Raw genomic sequence first — 19,998 nt, forward strand, 5'->3', positions numbered from 1 at the left:
TTTGTATCCCAATACCCGATGTTGGGTATCATTAACAACCTATAACACCTTACTATTAACAATGTTCACGCTTTAAGTCAAAGATGTGCTTAAAGAGGGAGTTAGCACAGCAATTGTTTAGCTTGTAGCTTCTCCCTGTATTTATCAATACTTGCATCATCTCTGAGCAGGGCTCCTTCTCAGTATCCCCATATTTTAGTTACTATTAACCCCCTTAGGGTCGAAGTATCACAACGTCTGCTCTGTTTAAAAGAATTATCGCAAAATTTGGCCGCCATCAGCTTTGATACATATAGGGTGCGCCATCTTTTATGTCGGTGTGTAGATATTGAATGGCTTTGTCATTAGGTAACCGATTGACTTGAATAGACCAGTGTTGAAAACCTCAGTTGAAGAAATTGTACAGAACAAAATTAAATAAAAATATCTCATACTTGAAAATCGGTTGTTTATTTTCAAAGAAATTCAGTGTTTACATACCGACATAAAAGATGGTGCACCCTGTATCTTGCTCCAGAAGAGTGCACAGTTCATTACAAGAGTGCAAGCAGGCACGACGAAGAAAATCGCTCAATTCATTGAAAATTTTGATGCATAGAGCAGAACCAACACCACTCCATATCCGGTTTCCTCAAAATTTTTACGTCAATTGATTATAAGTTCAAAGCCAAAGCTTAACGAGAAGAGTATTTCGTAGTTGTTATTGAAGGTGGAACTAAGAGATATAGTTAATTACATGGAAGCATTTTTTTTTTCATTTTTTAACTGATATTGGAAGAATTCGGGGCAAAGTAGCTCAAATGTAGCCCAATCTATATTTGAATTCATTTTCTCTTATTTCTACATGTAAAATCTTTATCCCAAATAGTACAATAGGATGGGCTTACTTTATATATATTACGGAATTTTTGTTTTTCAATTATTCATCCAATATCACATTTATTATAAAAGTGACAAATAAGCTCACTATACACATATTATAGTGCTTTAAGATAATTTGCAGCTATGATGGAAATAATTTGCACACAAAATATTGCTATTTTACAAGTAGGTTTTAAAAAGTAAATGCGAAATAAGTTGTTTGTAAAAGATAAAATACTCTTAGTGACAGCATCTTAAATTAATTAAGTCGTGTGAAATTCTTCATAAAAGTATATGTATAAGAATTTTCAATGTCGAGCACACCTTATACAGAGTCTATTCTTGTTTTTCATTAATCTACAAGTATCTCTTAGCGTTTCACAATAAAAGAATTCATCGTTTGAGCTACTGAAATAAAGTACATATAAGGCGCCCGATGTTGCGTATGACTAACATTCTCATGCCAAAAAGTAAAAGTACGAGTAGGCTTCTATTTTGGGAACTTAACAACATTTACGCAAACATTTATTTTTTTTTAAATAGAGGGTATAACGATTATTTATTATGTATGTATGACAATAGTTGAGCCTCATCAGCAGCACTCGCCATACTTTCTAAATTGAGAGCGATAGTGATTAAATCTATAATAATTTGTTGTGAATAGATTATTGTAGAATACAAATTAAAGGCAGTACAGAACTTAGTGAGCGAGCCATGCTGTTAGAGACAAAAATGCCGCACGTCCCAGTCGTTGCAGAGACTTAACGGTAGAATCTGGAACTTGCATTTTTTCATGGCTCTTATGCCTAGGTCAGTTTCTCACAGGGCTACACAGCCTCAGCCTTTAGAATGAAAGGGGGAAAACCCCAATAGGCAGTTGTACAACTCCAATGAATGGGGAGATCGATGAGCTGCTTCTTATCGGTGTGCTCTGTGGCCGTCTCTACGGCGTATAAATGGTGCGTTCAGAGAGCGGATCAAGCAGTTGTGCTTGGAGCTTAGGTTTGAGCGGATCGCTAGGTATTGTCGTTAAGTTTTTAAAACACAGTTGATCGCGATGTTTCGTAGCTACTTCGTAGTTGCTATTGCTGTCGTCATTGTTGTCGCCAGCAGCACGCGCTCTGTTGATGCAGGTGGGAGGCAGGTGGAGATTTAAATCCGACTCAATTGTCAGCTGATATGATTCTCTTTGCAGCATATGCCGATCAGTGCACCACGCCGACGGGTCAACAGGGCCAGTGCGTGCCCTACTCATCTTGCACGGATATTGAGCTGCGTCTGCAAGCTGCTGGCAGTGGAGGTGAACAACTAACGCCGGATTATATTAAATATTTGCGTCAGGCTAGCTGTGGCGAGATCGGTGGCATTGTAAATAGTCCTCAACTCTATTTCAAATACATTCTAATCCAATTGTGATTACCGATAGCGTAATTTTTGCTGCGCAGCTTCACAAATTCAACACAATTCCAAGGTGATATCACAGTTCCGCAACGAGAGCTTCGAATGCGGCAAAGTGCTCAATACGCTGGTAGCCAATGGCAAGGAAGTGCGTATTTCCTCGAGACCCTGGATGGCGCTGCTCAAATACAAGCAGAATGGTGGTGATCGTTTTCTTTGCGGCGGCACTCTTATCTCGGATCGTAAGTTCAGCTCAAGTTACCAAGTCATTCACCTACACCTAGCGTTTGAAACCATGTAGTTACTCGATTTCATCTTATCTTTCGTTTATCTTCATTATTTTATATATTATATATGTTTGTATGTACATATACAAGTATAATTTAAACTATTCCATGCTTTTCTTACGTTTCTAGGCTACATTCTAACGGCTGCCCATTGCATTTATGGATTGGAGGAGGAGCTGTAGGTTAAAGGTCGTCAGAAAAAATATTTTTAACTTTCTAACCAGAGTTGGTCTTGATTTGTAGGTTTGAAGTGCGTCTGGGGGAGCACCAAATCTCAACGGAGAAGGACTGCCGTCTATATGGAAGGAAAGAGAAGTGCGCTCCACCCGTACAGGACGTGGGCATAGAGAAGCAAATTTTGCACGAGCACTACGATCCTAAGAGAGTGGCCAATGATATTGCATTATTGCGTCTGAGTCGCAGCGTCCAGTTTGAAAGTAAATCCTCTTTTTGGTCAAGTTCTGCAAACAGCTAGTTAACACAAAATTTTGTTTTACCAGGGCACATCAAGCCCATCTGCCTGCCCATAACAAAGGAATTGAAGCAACAGGCGGAAGAAATAAGCGGATTCTTTGTCACTGGCTGGGGCACTACCGAGAAGGGTTCCTCCTCCGATGTATTGCTGCAAGCTGCGGTGCCGTTGAAACCGCGGACCACCTGCTCTCAAGCATATGCACGGGACGTCCCGAAGACGCAGCTGTGCGTGGGTGGCGCAGACTACCAGGACTCGTGCAAAGGTGACTCTGGTGGTCCGCTGCAGGCGGCAGCCTTCTATCTCGACGAGTTCAAGGTGCGCATGGTGGAGTTTGGTATTGTCAGTCTGGGTGTGGTGTCTTGCGGCGAAATCAGCCTGCCAGCCTTATACACAAATGTTGCTGAATATGTGCAATGGATAACCGACCAGATGGCCTTGAACGGGCTGTGAAAAGTATACTGATGTGCCTATATAACTAGTTATAGCTATAGTCTAAGCTTCTGCTGTTTGTGTGCTCATAACCTGACTCAGTTGCAATTAATTATCACCCACTGTTTAAATACTTAAGTTCTTCGAAAATATATATTGCAAGTCGCTGAATCAATTCCGCTGAGTGAATATGCTCTCTTCTTGCACATAGGATGAAAAGTAAACCACTGTGCTGATTACTTATCGCGTTAATTATTAACATTCTTAACATTCTTCTGCTTCTGCCTAAGCATATTCGCCGACGGAAGCCCCGATGCTTTAGAGCGACCCAAGTCCAGCCATAACCGCAAAAAATACAATTTAGAACTGTGTATGTATGTATTTGTATGTATGTGTATTTGTGATTGAAGTACGTCAATCAACAGAGATGTTAATTCATAGCAATAATGGGTTTATATTTTTTATGGCATTGTAGGGGTGTGTGAAAAAAGTACATTTTATGTAAATTATAATTGAATAACTTTTGTTTGTGTTTTTAAATCAGATAACAATTATAAGTGTAATAATGGCATAGACTATGGTGAAATAAAAGCCCCTATTCAAATTGTCGTTTGTATATTATTTCTGCAGTGTATGTAAAGGAACAAATATCCTTTATCAGAATCCTGACATGTCCATGTGTCTGTCCAAGTAAAACGAGTTTATTTTATTATTCAATCCCCTCTTCCCTTGCGCAGCTAAAGAATTCAGTTCGTCAATTTAAATTTAGATAAAGTAGTTCATATTTATTTCTCATATTATCTCCTTATTCTTTCAGAGAACATACACAACAGCGGAATTCTCATATTATCTCCTTATTCTCTCAGAGAACATACACAACAGCGGAAGTTTTTATTTATTTATATTTATGTCAACAAACATTTACTGTCGACATACTTAGGAGAACAATATATAAAAATTATAAAAAGAATCTGCTAAAGCTTGGAAAGCCTAGGTAGGAGAAATCTAATCAATTTACAATAATATCTAACAAAAGCCTCCGCCCCCCTAGGGGAATATTATTTGTCTTTCGGCGTCAATAGATCTTCCGATATAAAAAGAAAAACTAAACAGAGAAAAAAGCTTAGAATTAATTAAAATCTAATTTTTAAAAAAAGAACTCAGACCTTTTTTTTCTTTTGATAGAGGGTGTTTCACTGTCGGGGCTGCTCGACTTTGACAGATAGTATCTTGTTTCATTCTAAGACCATTTTTGCCACAAATTCACACATTTTGGCTTTTGAATAATAAAAATAATTTAACAATGACAAACGAGTTACGTTTAAGCCAAAAAACAAAATCAAAACAACTTACAAAAGCAAATGGATTCCCCAGTCACGGAATTTCCCCGAGACATATCCAAAAGAAATAATGATGAGAACACAAGATTCAGAACGCACCTATTGTATATATCTTAATCGTGGGCATTGCCGTAGTTTGGATGCGTCCTTCACAATGGAGATTTACGGTAACAATTAAGATGCATTCTATCAAAAGAAAATTGTCTCCACACCCATTATGAGCGCACGCCACTCAAACATGGCGCCGAGAGCAACAACAGAGAGAGAGAGAGAGAGACATATTTAATAAGAGCGCGCACACAAGGTGATCTAGTTGGGGGTTTCCTGGAATTTAATCGCTCTGACAACGCGGTCGCAATACCCACTTGGCAAGACATTTGCCCACCTACGAAACGCACAAGCCTCTTATACAAATACATATACTACATGTGTATACATACGAGTATGCAAATGAAGTCGTAAATATGTCTCTTAAAATTTCAAAACGGTATATCTTGCACTTTAGCAAAATGCTTTTTCAAATACAAGCAAAGCTTGATGATGAAGTTCCAACCAATTTACAGAAACTAATTAGGAGTTCTGACTTTTTTGAGAAACAAACATTTTGCTAAAAGCCCACTCCCAGCACAGAATGGGGGATTGGTGTAACAACAAAAACAAACAGACGATTTGAAATGAAATTCAATAAAAATATTAGAGCAAGTACATAAAGCACTGCTTTCAAAAAATTAATAGCGCTAGATCAAAAATTCAATCAAAAAGTATATGTACTAGTCTTTTAATATTCTTATAATAATAAAATTTCTTCCTATGTACAAGTATAATAGGTTAACAAGAAAATCATAAGAATTTCAAATATTTTGGTATTTGGTTTGCGATTTTTGTTTGGAGTATATGTTGTTAAGTAAAACCACTACATAGCCACACTCGTTTATAAAACAAAGAAGTTAATACAAAATAGGTGGATCGTTTCTATGGCAGCTTTATGATATGGAAGTACGATCCGGTGCGTGCTATAGCTTTACAACAAAGAGACTATTTTGCATGGAAACAGATAGAAGGATAAACTAGACGAAAGTCAATCTGTTATTCGGGAAGGTTTAAGTATGTAAAGTACATCAAGTGTTAAGTGAATATATTGAAATCTAAATAGAATTAGATAATTGTTTAATTTAAACAAAGCAAAGGATGTCCTATCCAATAGTTGCCCTTTAATTAAATACTATATAGTATATGAGAAACGACTCTGGTATAGTCTGTACCAGCGGTGTACACTTCGCCACGGTTCTTTAGCAAAAAGGTAAAACAGATAAATAGGTTCTGCAAATTGCAAGACCTATTACTTTTTATATTTTTTAATGTTGCATATTATATACAGGGGCTAATTAAAAGCAATACATTTATTTAAGTAACAGCATGTTTTCGAAAATTTCGGGGATTTTTTTAGCCGCACTTGAATAAGGAAAATAAATTCTCCAACGATATTTAATGCTCTAACCCGTTTGGGGAGAAAATGTATTTAATTATATTGGAGCCGATATTTTTTTGTCGAAAATCTTACACTCGCCGTTGGTTTTCCCGGCAACGGAAATTCCTCGAAATGTATATCCAAACGAACAAGTTTGAACCGCACAGACACGCGACCCGCTCACGCAGCTAATGTATACTGAGCTGCATGGGAACTTCTGTATGGGGAAACTCGAACCTATCAATGAAAAAGTACCGCCACATCTGGTCACAAATGCTGTACGGAGCGCGTGCCATGTGGAGAGGTGGAAGGGAATGTGGTTAATTTATGAAGAGCGCATACACTCTTTTAGTATGAGTGGGGATCTCTTTTGGTACTTAAGGGGGCATTACTTTCCTGAAATTTAATTACCCTAACTACACTCTCTGCAACTTTGTCGCCGGAATAGCCACCCGGTCAGGCTTTTGCCCACACGTGCTGCGCACTGGGTCCAGCTAATTGTTAGCACATTGACTGTTCCAACCAAAGGCGAGCAAACCTGTTGGGCTCTTGAGAAATAAACAACACTTCGATCTATAGTATAGGCACACTGCTTAATTCATACAAGTATATTCATTTTTATAATTTCAAGAGATCTCGCAAACGGTGCTGCGTATGCGCACGAGCTTAAGCTTGAACCTGAGCTACATAAGCTGGCACACGACAGCCTTTAGTCTCAGTTCAGCGCCACAACTCGAAGCGACAAAAGCTCTCCAGCAAGTCGGATCGTCAGCCAGCCTTAGTATAGGAGTCGTATCTCGTTCTAATAACAAGTGATATAAACTGTGACGTCGACGGCGAAGCTTTTTCAACGTAGTTATTATTTACTGAACCTATCCCAATTCAAGTGGTCCAGCATCTGCAATCTTCTATAGCAACTACAAAGGCACAATGGCATTAAGATTTTTGAATTTTATGGCCTTGGCCTTGTTGGTTTCACCAGCTCTGGTTCTTACTCGTAAGTTAACTGATAAAAAGCAGCATCAGTTCTTCTAAACAACTCCTCCACCCCTCTACAGAGGAAAGCTGCTTTACACCCGACAACAAACCAGGCTATTGTGTTGCCCCACAGGAGTGCAAATATGTTCTTGAACTAACCAAGAAATATGGTCGCTTCGTACCAGTCTCAAAGCGACGCGAATTGGAGGCAGCAGTGTGCAATAAATCCCAACGCCAAATGGTAGGTGAAATTTGTCTAATTAAAGTTTAATTTGTGGAGCCACCATTTCTTAATTTCTGTCTATAAACTGACAGACCTTGTGCTGTTCTACCGACTCAGTGATGATCGATATCGAGGCACAAAGCCAAGACAAGGGCCAAGTAGAGACACGCGCTAGCAATCCCACTGGTGGAAACAGCAATATGAATATTGGGAGCATCGATCCACGTGGCTTGCGAGTCCTTGAAGGAGTCGAATGCGGAAAGAAGCCAGTTATCAAGCTAAGCGGCGGAGATATAACGCAGATTGGAGAGTTTCCCTGGCTAGCTCTGCTAAAATATAACACTGCGCAGCAGCGTCCCTTCCTCTGCGGCGGTAGTCTGATCAGCGATCGTTATGTGTTAACGGCAGCGCATTGCGTTCACACTCACTCCAAGCTGTAAGTTGGGACTTCATTTGGGTTTTATTGGCTCCTGCTTAATCTGCTCTATTCACAGAATTGGCGTACGCTTGGGCGAGCATGACTTGAGCACAGAGGAGGACTGCCAGTGGAAGGGAAAGAAGCGCGTGTGCTTGCCACCCTACGAGGAGTATGGCATCGCCAGTATAAAGTCGCATCCACAGTACGTGCATGGCGAAATACATCATGACCTGGCGCTAATCAAACTGGACCGGCCAGTAAAGCAACAAAGTAAGCGAATCACATTAATTACCTTAAAAATCTTGCTTAAATGTTCGTTCATTCTATAGTCCACATCAAACCCGTTTGCCTTCCCATTGATGGGCAATCGCAAAAAGTGTCCTATGATCAGAGCTACTTCATAGTCGGCTGGGGAACTACAGAAAAGGACAGCTACAAAGGTTCGGACGTGTTGCTCAAAGCGGTAGTCAAACGGCAGGAGCTCGACGTGTGTCGGCGTTTCTTTCAAAATGCGCCCGTTACGGAGAACAATATCTGTGTCCTTGGCTCCGATATTATCTCAACATGTCGCGGAGATTCAGGAGGTCCGCTCTTCTTCCGCAACTCCTACAAGGATACAGTTCGCTACGTGCAGTACGGAGTGGTATCATACGGTGGAAGAGCTTGTGGTCGACGTGCTGCCGAGCCCGGTGTCTTTGCCAACGTTATTGATATGTTGCCTTGGATAACGCAGAATATTGATTAATTGTAAGATAGGTGGAAAAAAATATGTTGCTGCGAACGTATCATGTACTCAATTCTATTTATAAGTGTAATTAGACCATAAATTTCAATGCCATATGCATATACATAGTTATTTATCATAAATTATACGAAATAAATACAAGTGTAAAGAATAAGGAGCATAATAAATGTGTTTGTTAAACAAGGTAGCAGACCGGCAACGACTTTATAAATAAGAATTCCTTTAATTGAATTGGAAATTTATCCAACAGATAACTAACAAACTCAGCCTGCAAATCGTAACGATAAACTACTGATAGAAAAATGTTATCTCCCCTCCAAACCTCAAAACCAATTACAACATTTAAATATGTGATCGACTTTTTTGAATCAAGACACTTCGTATGCATAACTCAATATTTACAACAAGCAAATAGTCTTATCTTTGATAGCCTTATCTTCAAACAGTGCGCTGTGTATGTACATTTACTAAGGTTCATTGTTTCATGCCTTTAAGTGACCCTCGACGATTACAGAAATATCTTGGATAAAGATTAACCACATTGCGACTTCTGAAAGGTGATTCAGTTTTGGTAACGTAATGTCCCATCGAATATTGAATGTACAAATATATCTCTCTTAATCCATACATTTTATTGTCATTTCAAGCTTAAACGATTCATATGAAAATAAAGGTTATTAAAATTTTTTAAATATTACTCATACTACGAAAGACTTATCGTAATTACGTATGCTTTAATTTGTGGTTTCTAGATTATTTCTGCTGTTAAGATCTCAGCATATAACTTAAGCACCCGCAATAAATTATAATAATATCAATATGCTATTAATTTACAGATCTAAAGAAGGTATTACGTTAGTAATGGCTTTCGGGGAATATCCAAGTTTGAGTCATTGACTAGAGGAGTATTATATTTAATTTAAATACACAAAGCATGTGTCATTATTTCATATTGCTCGGCAATATTCTAAGATTCAGTCTATTTCGATCATTCTATCTCAGATCACTAATTAATTTTCTACTACTTATATATTTTAAAAGCTAAATTCCAGAATTTTGATCGTGGCCTTAGAATAAAATAGAGGTTAACACTGCCTTTATAAGAAATCAATAACATAGAAGCATAATTTCCCAAGATTGAAAAAAAGGGCAAGATTTTCGTCGTTCGTATACGAATTTTCGGGCTGTACGTACTTTGCAACTGTTTCATTTTATGTTTATGTTTCATTTTATGTTTTTTAACTAAGTCCCCAAAACAGAAAAATCATAATTTAAAAATAGCTTGTCGTTATTTGAGGAATCGGCATTAAAAAAAATCTTTAAAAAAGACATTGGAAAAATACTATATTCTCAACCGACGCAGTACCTAAATGACAGCTGTTTTTCGTCTAATATAATATATAGAATATAATAGAATTTGGTGTCTTAAATGAAAAATCGCAGAATTTTCGAAAGTACGCTCATGAAAACCTGAATAAAATAAAAACCTTTTAATTTCTACCGTTTAACGGGATGCCATGTTATCATCCATTTACTATATGTCGCCAATTTGTGACAAATGCGTCTGTGTTATATATAATTCTATTCTATATAATTGCTATTTACGAAGCTTTATGACATAAAGTTTATGTTATAGTGAATGGATGACACACAGCGTACGAACCCGTAATTAAATCGAGTTGTTAAAATTAATAGTTTCCCTTAATTTTGTAACATAAATTTGTATATGTATGCTTACCTCTGTATGTTGTTTCTAGCAATGAACTGAATACAAATCAAAAATGAGTTCATATACTAGGCACCGAACTAAAGGGCAAGTATAATGTACCTTTTTAGAGAACAATGGGACAGATCTTATCAAGGCTGAATTCTTCATTATGTCCCAAATAAAACCAATTTGTCGCGACTACCGTCGAATAGTCATCGAACAACCACCAAAGAGTGGAAAATGCGTTGGCTTAGGGAACAGAATTTATTTGGCTTAGCCGTTAACTGGAGGAGACTTTTGGGGCCGGCACTGAAGGGGTAATTTAAATAAATAATCTATTTGTGAAATAATATTGCTTACCAATACTCAATACTCGATATAAGGACAGGTTGCTCTATTTGGCAACATTTGTTCATACCATGCCATTTTTTGTAAGGGTCTCTAGTTCGCTGCTGGAGAACTTTTTCTCCTCATCGGTTTCCTTTAATTTGGACACGATTTAGTGAGTATATGAAATAAAAATGTAAGTTAATTACTAATTCTAGCGCTACAGCGTTAATTGGAACACTTCATTTCCGGCCATAACTGTTTGTGAGCTATACAATGGTGAGAAACTCTGGGACCTTAGCGAGATACAGTTCGGTGTAGAGCACGACATGCACATCGACGACTTTGTTAGCGAGATTGTCTTCTTTCACGGCATATGCAGCAGTTGCGAGAAGTGCGAGACTTTATCCTGTCCAGACAACTTTACCCTGTTGCTGGAAGTGGTGGGTGTTTGGATATATGATCCTAACCGGTATAAGCTTATTATATTGTTTTGTGTTTTAGTTTCGCAGCAAGTGCCACGAACTGATTATTGAGTGCAGCTACCGGAATCAACTCTTCGATTGCTGCGAACAATTTCTACCCATACACACGGAATATGGTGTCTGTTACTCCTTTAATTCGCATCAGGCAAGAAAAGTTCCGCATGTGCAGTACACAAATAATCGCATGACTGGCGCAGCTCATTTGAATTTCATCGCAGCCGCTGACATTCAATTGCATGTACATGCCCCAATCGATGTGCCATTCCATTATTCGGAGGGCATGATACGAGAAACTGTGTTGCGAGGCAACTTCAAGGAGTTGGTTCTGAATGTTATTGAAGTTTATAATCACGAGAGCGTTCTGGATCTGACCATGGACCAAAGGCGTTGTCGTTATGCCCATGAACGCACTAACATTAGTCAGCAAGTGGGAATCTATGAGTTCTACAGCTATTCAGGCTGTGTGGTCGAATGCACTGTGGCTCTGCAGCTACGACATTGTAATTGCACGAGCCACTTTATGGCGGTGCCGAGCAAGAACTCGCTGCCTGTTTGTGACCATCGCGGTCTAAAGTGTCTGAGCTACATCAATGAGCAGCTACATATAGAACGCAAATCCTGCGACTGCATGAGCTCGTGTGATGAACCCGAATATAATATTATATATAACTCGGCTGACAAGTAAGTTGCCTACGATTAAATCCATTCAATGACACACATAGTAGGTGGATTATTTTTCATGTAGTGATAAGGAGACGGAGGAGGAAGTCTCACACATACGCGTGGCCCTGGTGGAGCTGCCAACGCAGCGTTACGTGCGTCGCGTAGCCAAAACCAATTTGGATCTATTGAGTGAGTGCGTCTTGTTGGCATCCACACACCGTACTTATTTACCTATTACAGTCTCTGTGGGTGGTCTGGTTAGCTTGTTTTTCAACACGTCAGCCCTGCGTATAGTCGAGGCACTGTTTCTTTTCGTGGAGTACAGAAAGGTACTATGCAAGTGGCCACTAATTATATTTCTTGGAACGCGAAGATATTTACACAGTGTTTTTCGAATGAGTTAAATTAAATTATAAAGTATATTTAAAAGTACTAATAAGTCTTGGAGACCGCAGCACGTTGTCCTTGATTCGGCTTTTGGGCAAACAGAAAACAAACACTATATGCATATAACTTATGAGTAAATCTAGTAATCCTTAGATAAGGTGTCCCGCGACTACTCCTTTGAGTATTAGCCTATGTTCATCTTTTGAGTTGACGCAATGGGCGCATAGGCGTTATTGGTGGATTTTCCTGACCAAGGCAGTGGCGTTATGAACTGCAGTAGTGTTTGCATGTAAGTGGGCAGATACACACAGCTGGAGAAGACCAACAGAGCCAAAATAACAAGGACGAAACCATCTGTGAAAACAGTTCGTGAAAGAATGTTGTTGATTTGCTAGTCGCCTACTTACTGATGAGTTTCTTCTCCCATGGCTCAAACATGCTAATGCACGTAGCCAGCTCGTATTGGCGATATAAATTCGCTATGGTTCGCTTTATTTTCAACATTTTTTACAAATTCTGCAACCGCGCCAGTGAAAAACAAAACAATTGAAGCGAACATACATAACTATCGATATTTGGCGATGCACCGATTGCTAAACAGCTGTGGCAATGCGACCAGCTGTATGTGTTGGAAAGCGAGCATACTCAGCTGTACAGCTGATTGTGTTGCTTTTAATATTTCGGCGCGAAAAGCGCTTGAAAGTCAATCAATAAATTATGTATGAATCTTGTTTGGATACCTTCAACAATGAAAGTGCGAACCAAAAGATAACGACAGGAATCAAGGAGCTCGATGATTATTTGCATGGTGGCATTGCACTAAGAAAAATAACGGAATTCGTTAGTAAGTCTGGCAATGGAAAAACACAAATGTGGTAAGCTGTGTGTGGTACTTTGAAATTATAAATTTTAATAAACTATGCTTACAGTTTACAGCTGAGCTTAAATGTGCAACGACCTAAGTCTTTGGGTGGCTTGGAGGGAAAAGCATTGTATATAGACACACGCCAGGACTTTAATCCGTTACGACTTAAAGGTTTGTCACTCTTACTAGGGTCATGAAATTCCAATTAGATTTGTTATTTTCTTTCTCTCTCTCTTAGAGCTGGCTACTCATCTTGAAAGTCGTTGGGGAAAAGTAATTCCTGAGTTGAATGCCACCAAGATGGTACAAAATGTGAATTATGTTTGTTGTCCAAATGTGCCAAAGCTGATTGCCAACATTTTAAGCTTGGACAGGTTTCTAAGCGAGCAACCAGATGTGTGTTTGTATACAAACAAGTATTAGCCTTAGTAGACACTAAATCCTTTATTACACTTCCAGATAAAACTGATTGTGATTGACTCGCTGTCATTTTCGTTGCGGATGATTGAGGAAATAGCCGAGCGCAATTCGGTCTTGTTCGAGCTCCACAACAATATGCGACGGCTGCTCCGTAATAACGATGTAGCTGTATGCCGCTTGCCTAATTGTTGTTTGCATTAACGAACCTCCTCATTATCATTACAGTTAGTTGTTACGAATGAATTGACGCATCGGCTGGTCCGCAATCGCTTCACTATATCCCCTGCTTTGGGCGATTTTCACGGACATCTTCTCAACGAACGCATCTGGTTTAGTCGTGCGCAAAACTCTTGCCATGGCATTCTTGTAGGCAAAACGTTGCAATCTCATAAACTTATTGGCCTCTTTAAGGTAGCCATAAATTGTTCTTCTTTTATATCCACACAAACATATACTACATATGTATATCAATACATTTTTGCTCTACAGATTAAACATGATGGCATAAATAACGCAATTGATAGAACGCATGGAAATCATAAAGCAGCAAAGAGAACAAAAATGTCCTTGTGAGTTTACTGTCAATGTTTTTTTGCTGCTCTTTATTGTTATATGTATATGTTATTTATATTATTATTGTATACAATACAAACTAGTTAGTAATTTAAGTAATTAAACTAATTATTGTTATATACTGTTTGCCCCTCTCAATAGTTACGTCTTCTGAGCAGTTCAGTTGATTATTCTAGTTATCGCTTCTAAATTAATTTATACTCTACACATGTCTCCGGGTGTTTTTTAAATAATTTTAATATGCGGCTAGACTGTGAGATTTTTTATTATCTGTGAAACTTCAAAACTTTTTATAAGTTAAAGAAGACAGCAAGACTCTAGTAATCTGCATTTGCATAAATTGGCTGCACATTCTGTTGCCAATTCAAAATCACTTAGCTTAGCTTTCCCATCTCATAAAACTTGCAAACACAAAAAACAGAAAAAAGAAACAGGATTCTCAGGCAGTTGCCATAATTCGCGACTCTCGAACGACTCAACTAGCACACCCAGCTGCACAAAGTCTGAGCGACACAGCTGCTGGAACTTGGCTAACTAGGCAAACGATTGAGCACTTGCTAAAAGCTGCAACAACGACCAAGACGCTATCAATGCCGCAGCCGTAGATTGACAGGCGAGCACAGGCCTGATTTATGCCCGCGACGCAGGAATGTGGCAAAGTGTAAAAAATGTTTACACACACACCCAGCAGCGTCGCGACGATGGCCGATGGCTGTGGCCGTGGATGTGGATGTGGCTGCCTTAAGTCACGCATATGCAGCGACAACTAATTCAATTTCCACAAGCTGTCCCATAGCCGTTGCTGTTTAGTATAGTGTGCACGCCTAATTGGTAATGCGATCGCCTTTATTGAGGTGCAGGCGCAGGCAAAGGCGCAGACTATCGCTGTCGCTGTTGCTCAGCGCAAATCCCATTACGTGCAATCCGTTTCAAGCCGTAAACATGTACACCCAACCAACCTCTCGATTTGGCCAGCTTGTGAGTTTCCTGGCTTCCAACAGCGCAACTTGTCGCTCGGGCTTAATTGCCTTAACTTGCCATGCGCTTATGACTTTCGTGTGCAATACATCGCCAACTAAGATGCCTGCATTATTAGAAAGTAACTTGCAAAAAGCTATCAGGCGCAGCTCGTCTCTTGTCGTCTCCATCTCCTGTCTCTGGCGCTATTTTCGACACTGCGCTTGGCCTGCCATAAATTTTGAAATGCCTGTGCCATGGCCCTGAATTGCGCCACCAGCGCCAACATCACCACCATCACAAAATTAGAAATAGTCTTTAGGCTAATTTAGCGAGCCATTCGCCTTTTGGTGTTGTCTGGCAAAGTTGAAAGTCCATTTTCCATTTCGTACAGTTTTCAATTAAAAAAGAGGTGAACAACATGACGCTCTGCTATCCCTGCTTTAGCTTTAGCTTTAGCTACAACCTGTAGCTTTACCTTTAGCTGTTTCTGCAGCTGGGTAGATGTCGGCAATTTGGCCACGACCTCAAGTTCAGCCGCCAACTCCGATTCCAGGCTGGCTGCAGCTAATTCCGCAACGCCGCGACTGCGCACACGATGGCAGCGACCGATAGCTGGCCAAACGGCAGACAGTCGGCTTTTTGGTTGCAACTAGAGATGAGTGCGGACTTTGCGAAAGGGCTATTCTAAGAGAAATCCCGAACTTCACGCAGTTTATAATAGAAATTTTTAAATAATATGGATCGGAATACACAACAATGGAGTTCTTTTTTTAAAAGATAGAACCAAGATTACTTATAATATTATATTATCAGTTTCAAATAAAATATTGTCGACCTTGAAATCGAAAACGACTTGCACAAACCTTTACCCTAGAAGCTTGGGAGATAAGTTGTCTAAAACCATTCGCCATTTTTCTCACATTCTTTATTATGTCTATAAGTATAAGTACTAAGTATAAGTACTAAGAACTCAGCGGCTTTCTTGATCCACGAACAGAGAACGAACCCAATGAAATCATACAGAAACCAGACAGGCCAGCCGCTTAATGTTTGTATATTTATACCCTGTACCCAAAGGGTACAAGGGTATATTAGTTTAGTGCGAGTGCACATGGAACACACAGAAGGAGGCTTGGTAGACCCCACAAAGTATATATATTCTTGATCAGCATGACAAGCCGAGTCGATATAGCCATGTCCGTCTGTCCGTCTGTCTGTCCGTCTGTCTGTCTGTATGAACGCAAGGATCTCCGAAAGTATAAGAGCTAGAATAACAAAACTTGGTATACAGATTCTCCTGAGACCGAGAAAGGACGAGTTTGTTCATTTTTTCTGATCCACCCCCCCCCCCCCCCCCACTCCCCCCCTATTAACGATTTTCTATAACTCCCGTAATTCTTGGAATTTTGAACTAAAATTTGGTAGTCACATTAGGTTAGTAATTATATAACCGTATACCAAGTCTCATTATGATAGAATGATCGGAAAGAAAGTTATAGCCATATAACCAGGCTCAATGCACACATACATACATATGTACAAGTACACAAACACGCATAGACACGATTCTGATGTAATTGTAAATGTATGTATGCATGCATGGAATATTTTATATTTAATTAGTTAATATTTAGTTAATTAATTAAATTAATTTAGTTAATTAATTTAATTAAATTAATTAATTTATTTAATTACTTTTTTGTGGGGTGGTACAGGGTATTTAAGAGTTGAGCCTGCTCGACTTTAGCATTCCTTTCTTGTTTTATATACAACTTTCACTTTAAATTTGCCAATTTTAGAAATACTCTAACAATCTTTGACTATACTTATAACAAACAGTTCTTATATTTTTGAAACATTATAGGTAAATAAATATTTCTATCCAAATATTTCCTGAAGTCGAATATATTTGAAATAAATTTTTTAAACAGCATTTCAAACATTTTTGATACATTTCTAAAAACTCGTTCTTCCTTCTTGAAATCATGTTTGAGGACTAAATCCCGAAAAAAAAGCACGATTCGAGCTCATCTCTAGTTACGCCTGTGCATGCCTCTCGCCTCTGCCTCTCAGATAATCAAATTTTGGGGCATGCAACTGCGCGCAGTGGCAAAAAAAAAAAGTGGCTCGCAGTCGCTTTATTGTTCTGAGAAATAGTTATTAATTGAGTTGTAGTCGGGTTACCTTGGAGAGTGTTAGTGTTACCACGGACGATAGCGATACGATGTCAATGCCAGAGCCGCTTTGAACTTCCATGCGAACCTGAGGCGCTGTGGGTGGCCCCGCATGACATAATTGACCGTGGCTTCTTGGCTCAATTTCATTTAGTTTGCTCATAAATAAGCGCACGTTTGCCGCACTGCCGCATGCGGCAGCATTTGCATAATTTATGCCCATCAATTAGCTGATTAATATATTTAGCATGACGCTTGGTCGTATAGGTATAGCTGACCAGGAGCATGCTCCAAACGCTTGTCTAATTAGATAAATGTGCCCCATTAATGTCGCGCCTGACATTTATAAAGTGAAGTGAATAGATGGGTAATTTTTTTCTATGGTAATAATTTATTTCACCTAAAACTCATTAGTTTTGTTTAGATTTCATTTGTGAACGATAACAAATTGTTTTTTTTTAAATTGTTTAGAAATATAAAAACATTTTATAAATGAATTAATCAATTATTATATCTGTATTTTGAAGTATGCCGCCAATTTTATATGCTTTCAAATCATGTAAAAGCACTATTTACCTGTCAATTAAAAAGAACACAATTGGAAGTCTGGTTTACTTTTGTAATCTTCTGTATCTTGTAAAAGGGCTTCTAAACTTTTCTCTTCATATCAGAACCAGGAACATACATGTGGAAATGAAAATGGTACTAAATACTCGCAAAATGGGCTCGTTGGCTCATAAAGTAACTTTGTGTATAGTTAGAAAATTAGAAAGTTTTTTAAGGCATGTTATAAATAGATATAAGTACTATGTTACACGACTTTAACATTTCATTACATTTAATATAATTAGATTAACATGTTTCCCTTAACTACTTTTGCGCATGTACGTTTAATCTTTCACTAAATAAATAAGTCACGCCTTACAGAGTTCATTTAGTTTAGTTAGTTGTCAGTTACTGAAATACTTTGACTTCATAAACTCCAAACTATGTGTCATTCTTTTCCAAATATGTTTATAATCATAATTTTCGATTTTCTGCCATGACATAATGGCGAAATAAGAATCTAAGCTATGAAAATAACCTACTTAATGGGTAGACAGTAATCTGGAATACTATAAAACTTGCTTGCCACCTGCCTGCCAGCAAAAATGTTCATTGATGCAACTCAATAAAAAAATGGCACGAAGATACTCGTGGTCGGTTTATTTCTCATATGGAGAAGGAAATGGAAATATTTTAATTAAAAACAACTAAACGTTTACTGTAAGCGATTCCTATCTACAGCATTTCATACAAACAAGCCAATGCGATGTAGCAGGCAGCAGCAGGCAACAGTTAGAGCTACTGGCTGCGTGTCTGGCGTTTTATGGCCAGACAAAACGTTTTAAAGTGCAACAAATGCAAAGCGACATGTTGCATGCAACAACCGGCAGCAGCAACATCAGCAACAACATGTGTCTCATAGCGCCAATTTGAATATACATACATATATCAAATCTCTTTAAGATAATTTTCTATAACAGCTCGACAGCAAATAGCGCACATTTGTACATTGGCAATGCAAGTTCGTAGCCTAAGTCTTTCGTTTTGGCTGTCACCGTCGCGATGTCCCCACTCAGTGCATATTTTATTCACCACATTGTTGCTGTAGAGCAAAATTAAGTTGTTTTGCATAAAAGCGCCATAAAACTAGGAGCGAGTGCTGCCTGAAAAAAAAATAAATAAAATAAAACAGAAACCGCACAGAGTAAACGCAGCAATTGTGATTAGAACGACACGACAGGCACGACATGAATCGCACCAAAAGGTACAGGGCCCAAGACATATGACGCTGTACGAATATGGACAACAATTGCCCGACTCCTCCAAAGACTACGACGATGGCAATGGCGACAACAACGACCAGGGAAAATTGCCAACTCAACACGAGCGACGTATGTCATCAAATGGCAGTGCTATTAGTGAACGTTCCTTCAGCTTCCTGTGCAGTAGTAGGCAAATGTCAGCCCCAAATTACACAGAAAAAAAAACTAAGCTCCGAATTTGGAAAACAATATGTAAATAGATAATTGATAATTGATGTTTTAAACAAAGTTGCTGAACAAACAATACTAAAAATATTCGCAGTATTTTATTCAAATAGACTGAATTATTTTGGCCATCGAATTAGGAGGGTTTTCTTGTCACAAATAGAAAGCATCTTAAGTTCTTTTAAGCCCAAAACATTTTCAAACTGAAACATTTATTATAATATGATGAAAATTTAGCCTAATTAGTACATTATTATTATTATTTATATATTTATAATTAAAACTAATCATTAGTCCGCTTTTCGCGCTAAAATTATTATATAGTTATCAGATCTGCTCCTGTTATTAGTTAACTTTGGTTCTTTTTTCTCATTTTTCAATCGTTTAAAAATGATTTTGAAATTATATAAAATCCTTAATAAATACTAATACTTGCTTCGCATCTAATTTGTTATCTAATTTGTTGGCTTAAAGCGCCAGTGACTCGAAGCAGTTGTTCAGTACCGGCTTATCTTCTCTACTTGGCAATGAAGCTAATTAGTGATGCTTCGCGCGTAGGAGGTTGTACTTTAATAAACTGTTATCAGAACTGACAAATTTTTAGTGATCGATTAAGAAAAGAACTGAGAAATGAGTTTTTTAATCAAATACTTAATTGAAACTTCATCCTAGAATATTTTTGAAGCAGGGTATTTGCTGGTAATGATATAAACTTTGGCAACCTAGGCAAGTTGTGTGCTCGCTATGAAATACAAGTAGTATGTCATTCTCTTCTGGCTCT

General features: G+C 38.5%; 5 protein-coding genes across 5 annotated transcripts; 4 read left to right on the forward strand and 1 right to left on the reverse strand.

Annotated features, from left to right (window-relative positions):
* Positions 1 to 1,859: 1,859 nt before the first annotated feature.
* Positions 1,860 to 3,674, forward strand: LOC115621072 (serine protease grass). The gene is made up of 6 exons (XM_030514599.1): positions 1,860 to 1,994; positions 2,057 to 2,229; positions 2,288 to 2,501; positions 2,676 to 2,724; positions 2,790 to 2,983; positions 3,047 to 3,674. The coding sequence occupies exons 1-6, from the start codon at positions 1,919 to 1,921 to the stop codon at positions 3,469 to 3,471; spliced, it is 1,131 nt and encodes a 376-aa protein (XP_030370459.1). The 5' UTR covers positions 1,860 to 1,918; the 3' UTR covers positions 3,472 to 3,674.
* A 3,329-nt stretch (positions 3,675 to 7,003) lies between these two features.
* Positions 7,004 to 8,814, forward strand: LOC115621165 (serine protease grass). Its single transcript, XM_030514727.1, has 5 exons — positions 7,004 to 7,255; positions 7,317 to 7,477; positions 7,552 to 7,895; positions 7,954 to 8,147; positions 8,207 to 8,814. The coding sequence occupies exons 1-5, from the start codon at positions 7,189 to 7,191 to the stop codon at positions 8,620 to 8,622; spliced, it is 1,182 nt and encodes a 393-aa protein (XP_030370587.1). The 5' UTR covers positions 7,004 to 7,188; the 3' UTR covers positions 8,623 to 8,814.
* A 1,688-nt stretch (positions 8,815 to 10,502) lies between these two features.
* LOC115622051 (pickpocket protein 19) lies at positions 10,503 to 12,209 on the forward strand. The gene is made up of 6 exons (XM_030515926.1): positions 10,503 to 10,647; positions 10,719 to 10,832; positions 10,884 to 11,100; positions 11,162 to 11,823; positions 11,888 to 11,994; positions 12,046 to 12,209. The coding sequence occupies exons 1-6, from the start codon at positions 10,571 to 10,573 to the stop codon at positions 12,207 to 12,209; spliced, it is 1,341 nt and encodes a 446-aa protein (XP_030371786.1). The 5' UTR covers positions 10,503 to 10,570.
* On the reverse strand, positions 12,202 to 12,710 carry LOC115621533 (serine palmitoyltransferase small subunit B). The gene is made up of 2 exons (XM_030515198.1): positions 12,600 to 12,710; positions 12,202 to 12,546 (listed from the first exon to the last, which is right to left on the reverse strand). Exons 1-2 carry the CDS (start codon positions 12,694 to 12,696, stop codon positions 12,377 to 12,379), a joined length of 267 nt encoding a protein of 88 aa, XP_030371058.1. The 5' UTR covers positions 12,697 to 12,710; the 3' UTR covers positions 12,202 to 12,376.
* A 199-nt stretch (positions 12,711 to 12,909) lies between these two features.
* Positions 12,910 to 14,169, forward strand: LOC115622052 (DNA repair protein RAD51 homolog 3). Its single transcript, XM_030515927.1, has 6 exons — positions 12,910 to 13,067; positions 13,122 to 13,228; positions 13,296 to 13,453; positions 13,517 to 13,645; positions 13,703 to 13,888; positions 13,967 to 14,169. The coding sequence occupies exons 1-6, from the start codon at positions 12,910 to 12,912 to the stop codon at positions 14,048 to 14,050; spliced, it is 822 nt and encodes a 273-aa protein (XP_030371787.1). The 3' UTR covers positions 14,051 to 14,169.
* The last annotated feature ends 5,829 nt before the right edge of the window (positions 14,170 to 19,998 follow it).

The sequence above is a fragment of the Scaptodrosophila lebanonensis genome, unplaced genomic scaffold (assembly GCF_003285725.1).
Source record: "Scaptodrosophila lebanonensis strain 11010-0011.00,11010-0021.00 unplaced genomic scaffold, SlebRS2 tig00000024-arrow-pilon, whole genome shotgun sequence".
In the NCBI taxonomy this organism is placed as follows: domain Eukaryota; kingdom Metazoa; phylum Arthropoda; class Insecta; order Diptera; family Drosophilidae; genus Scaptodrosophila; species Scaptodrosophila lebanonensis.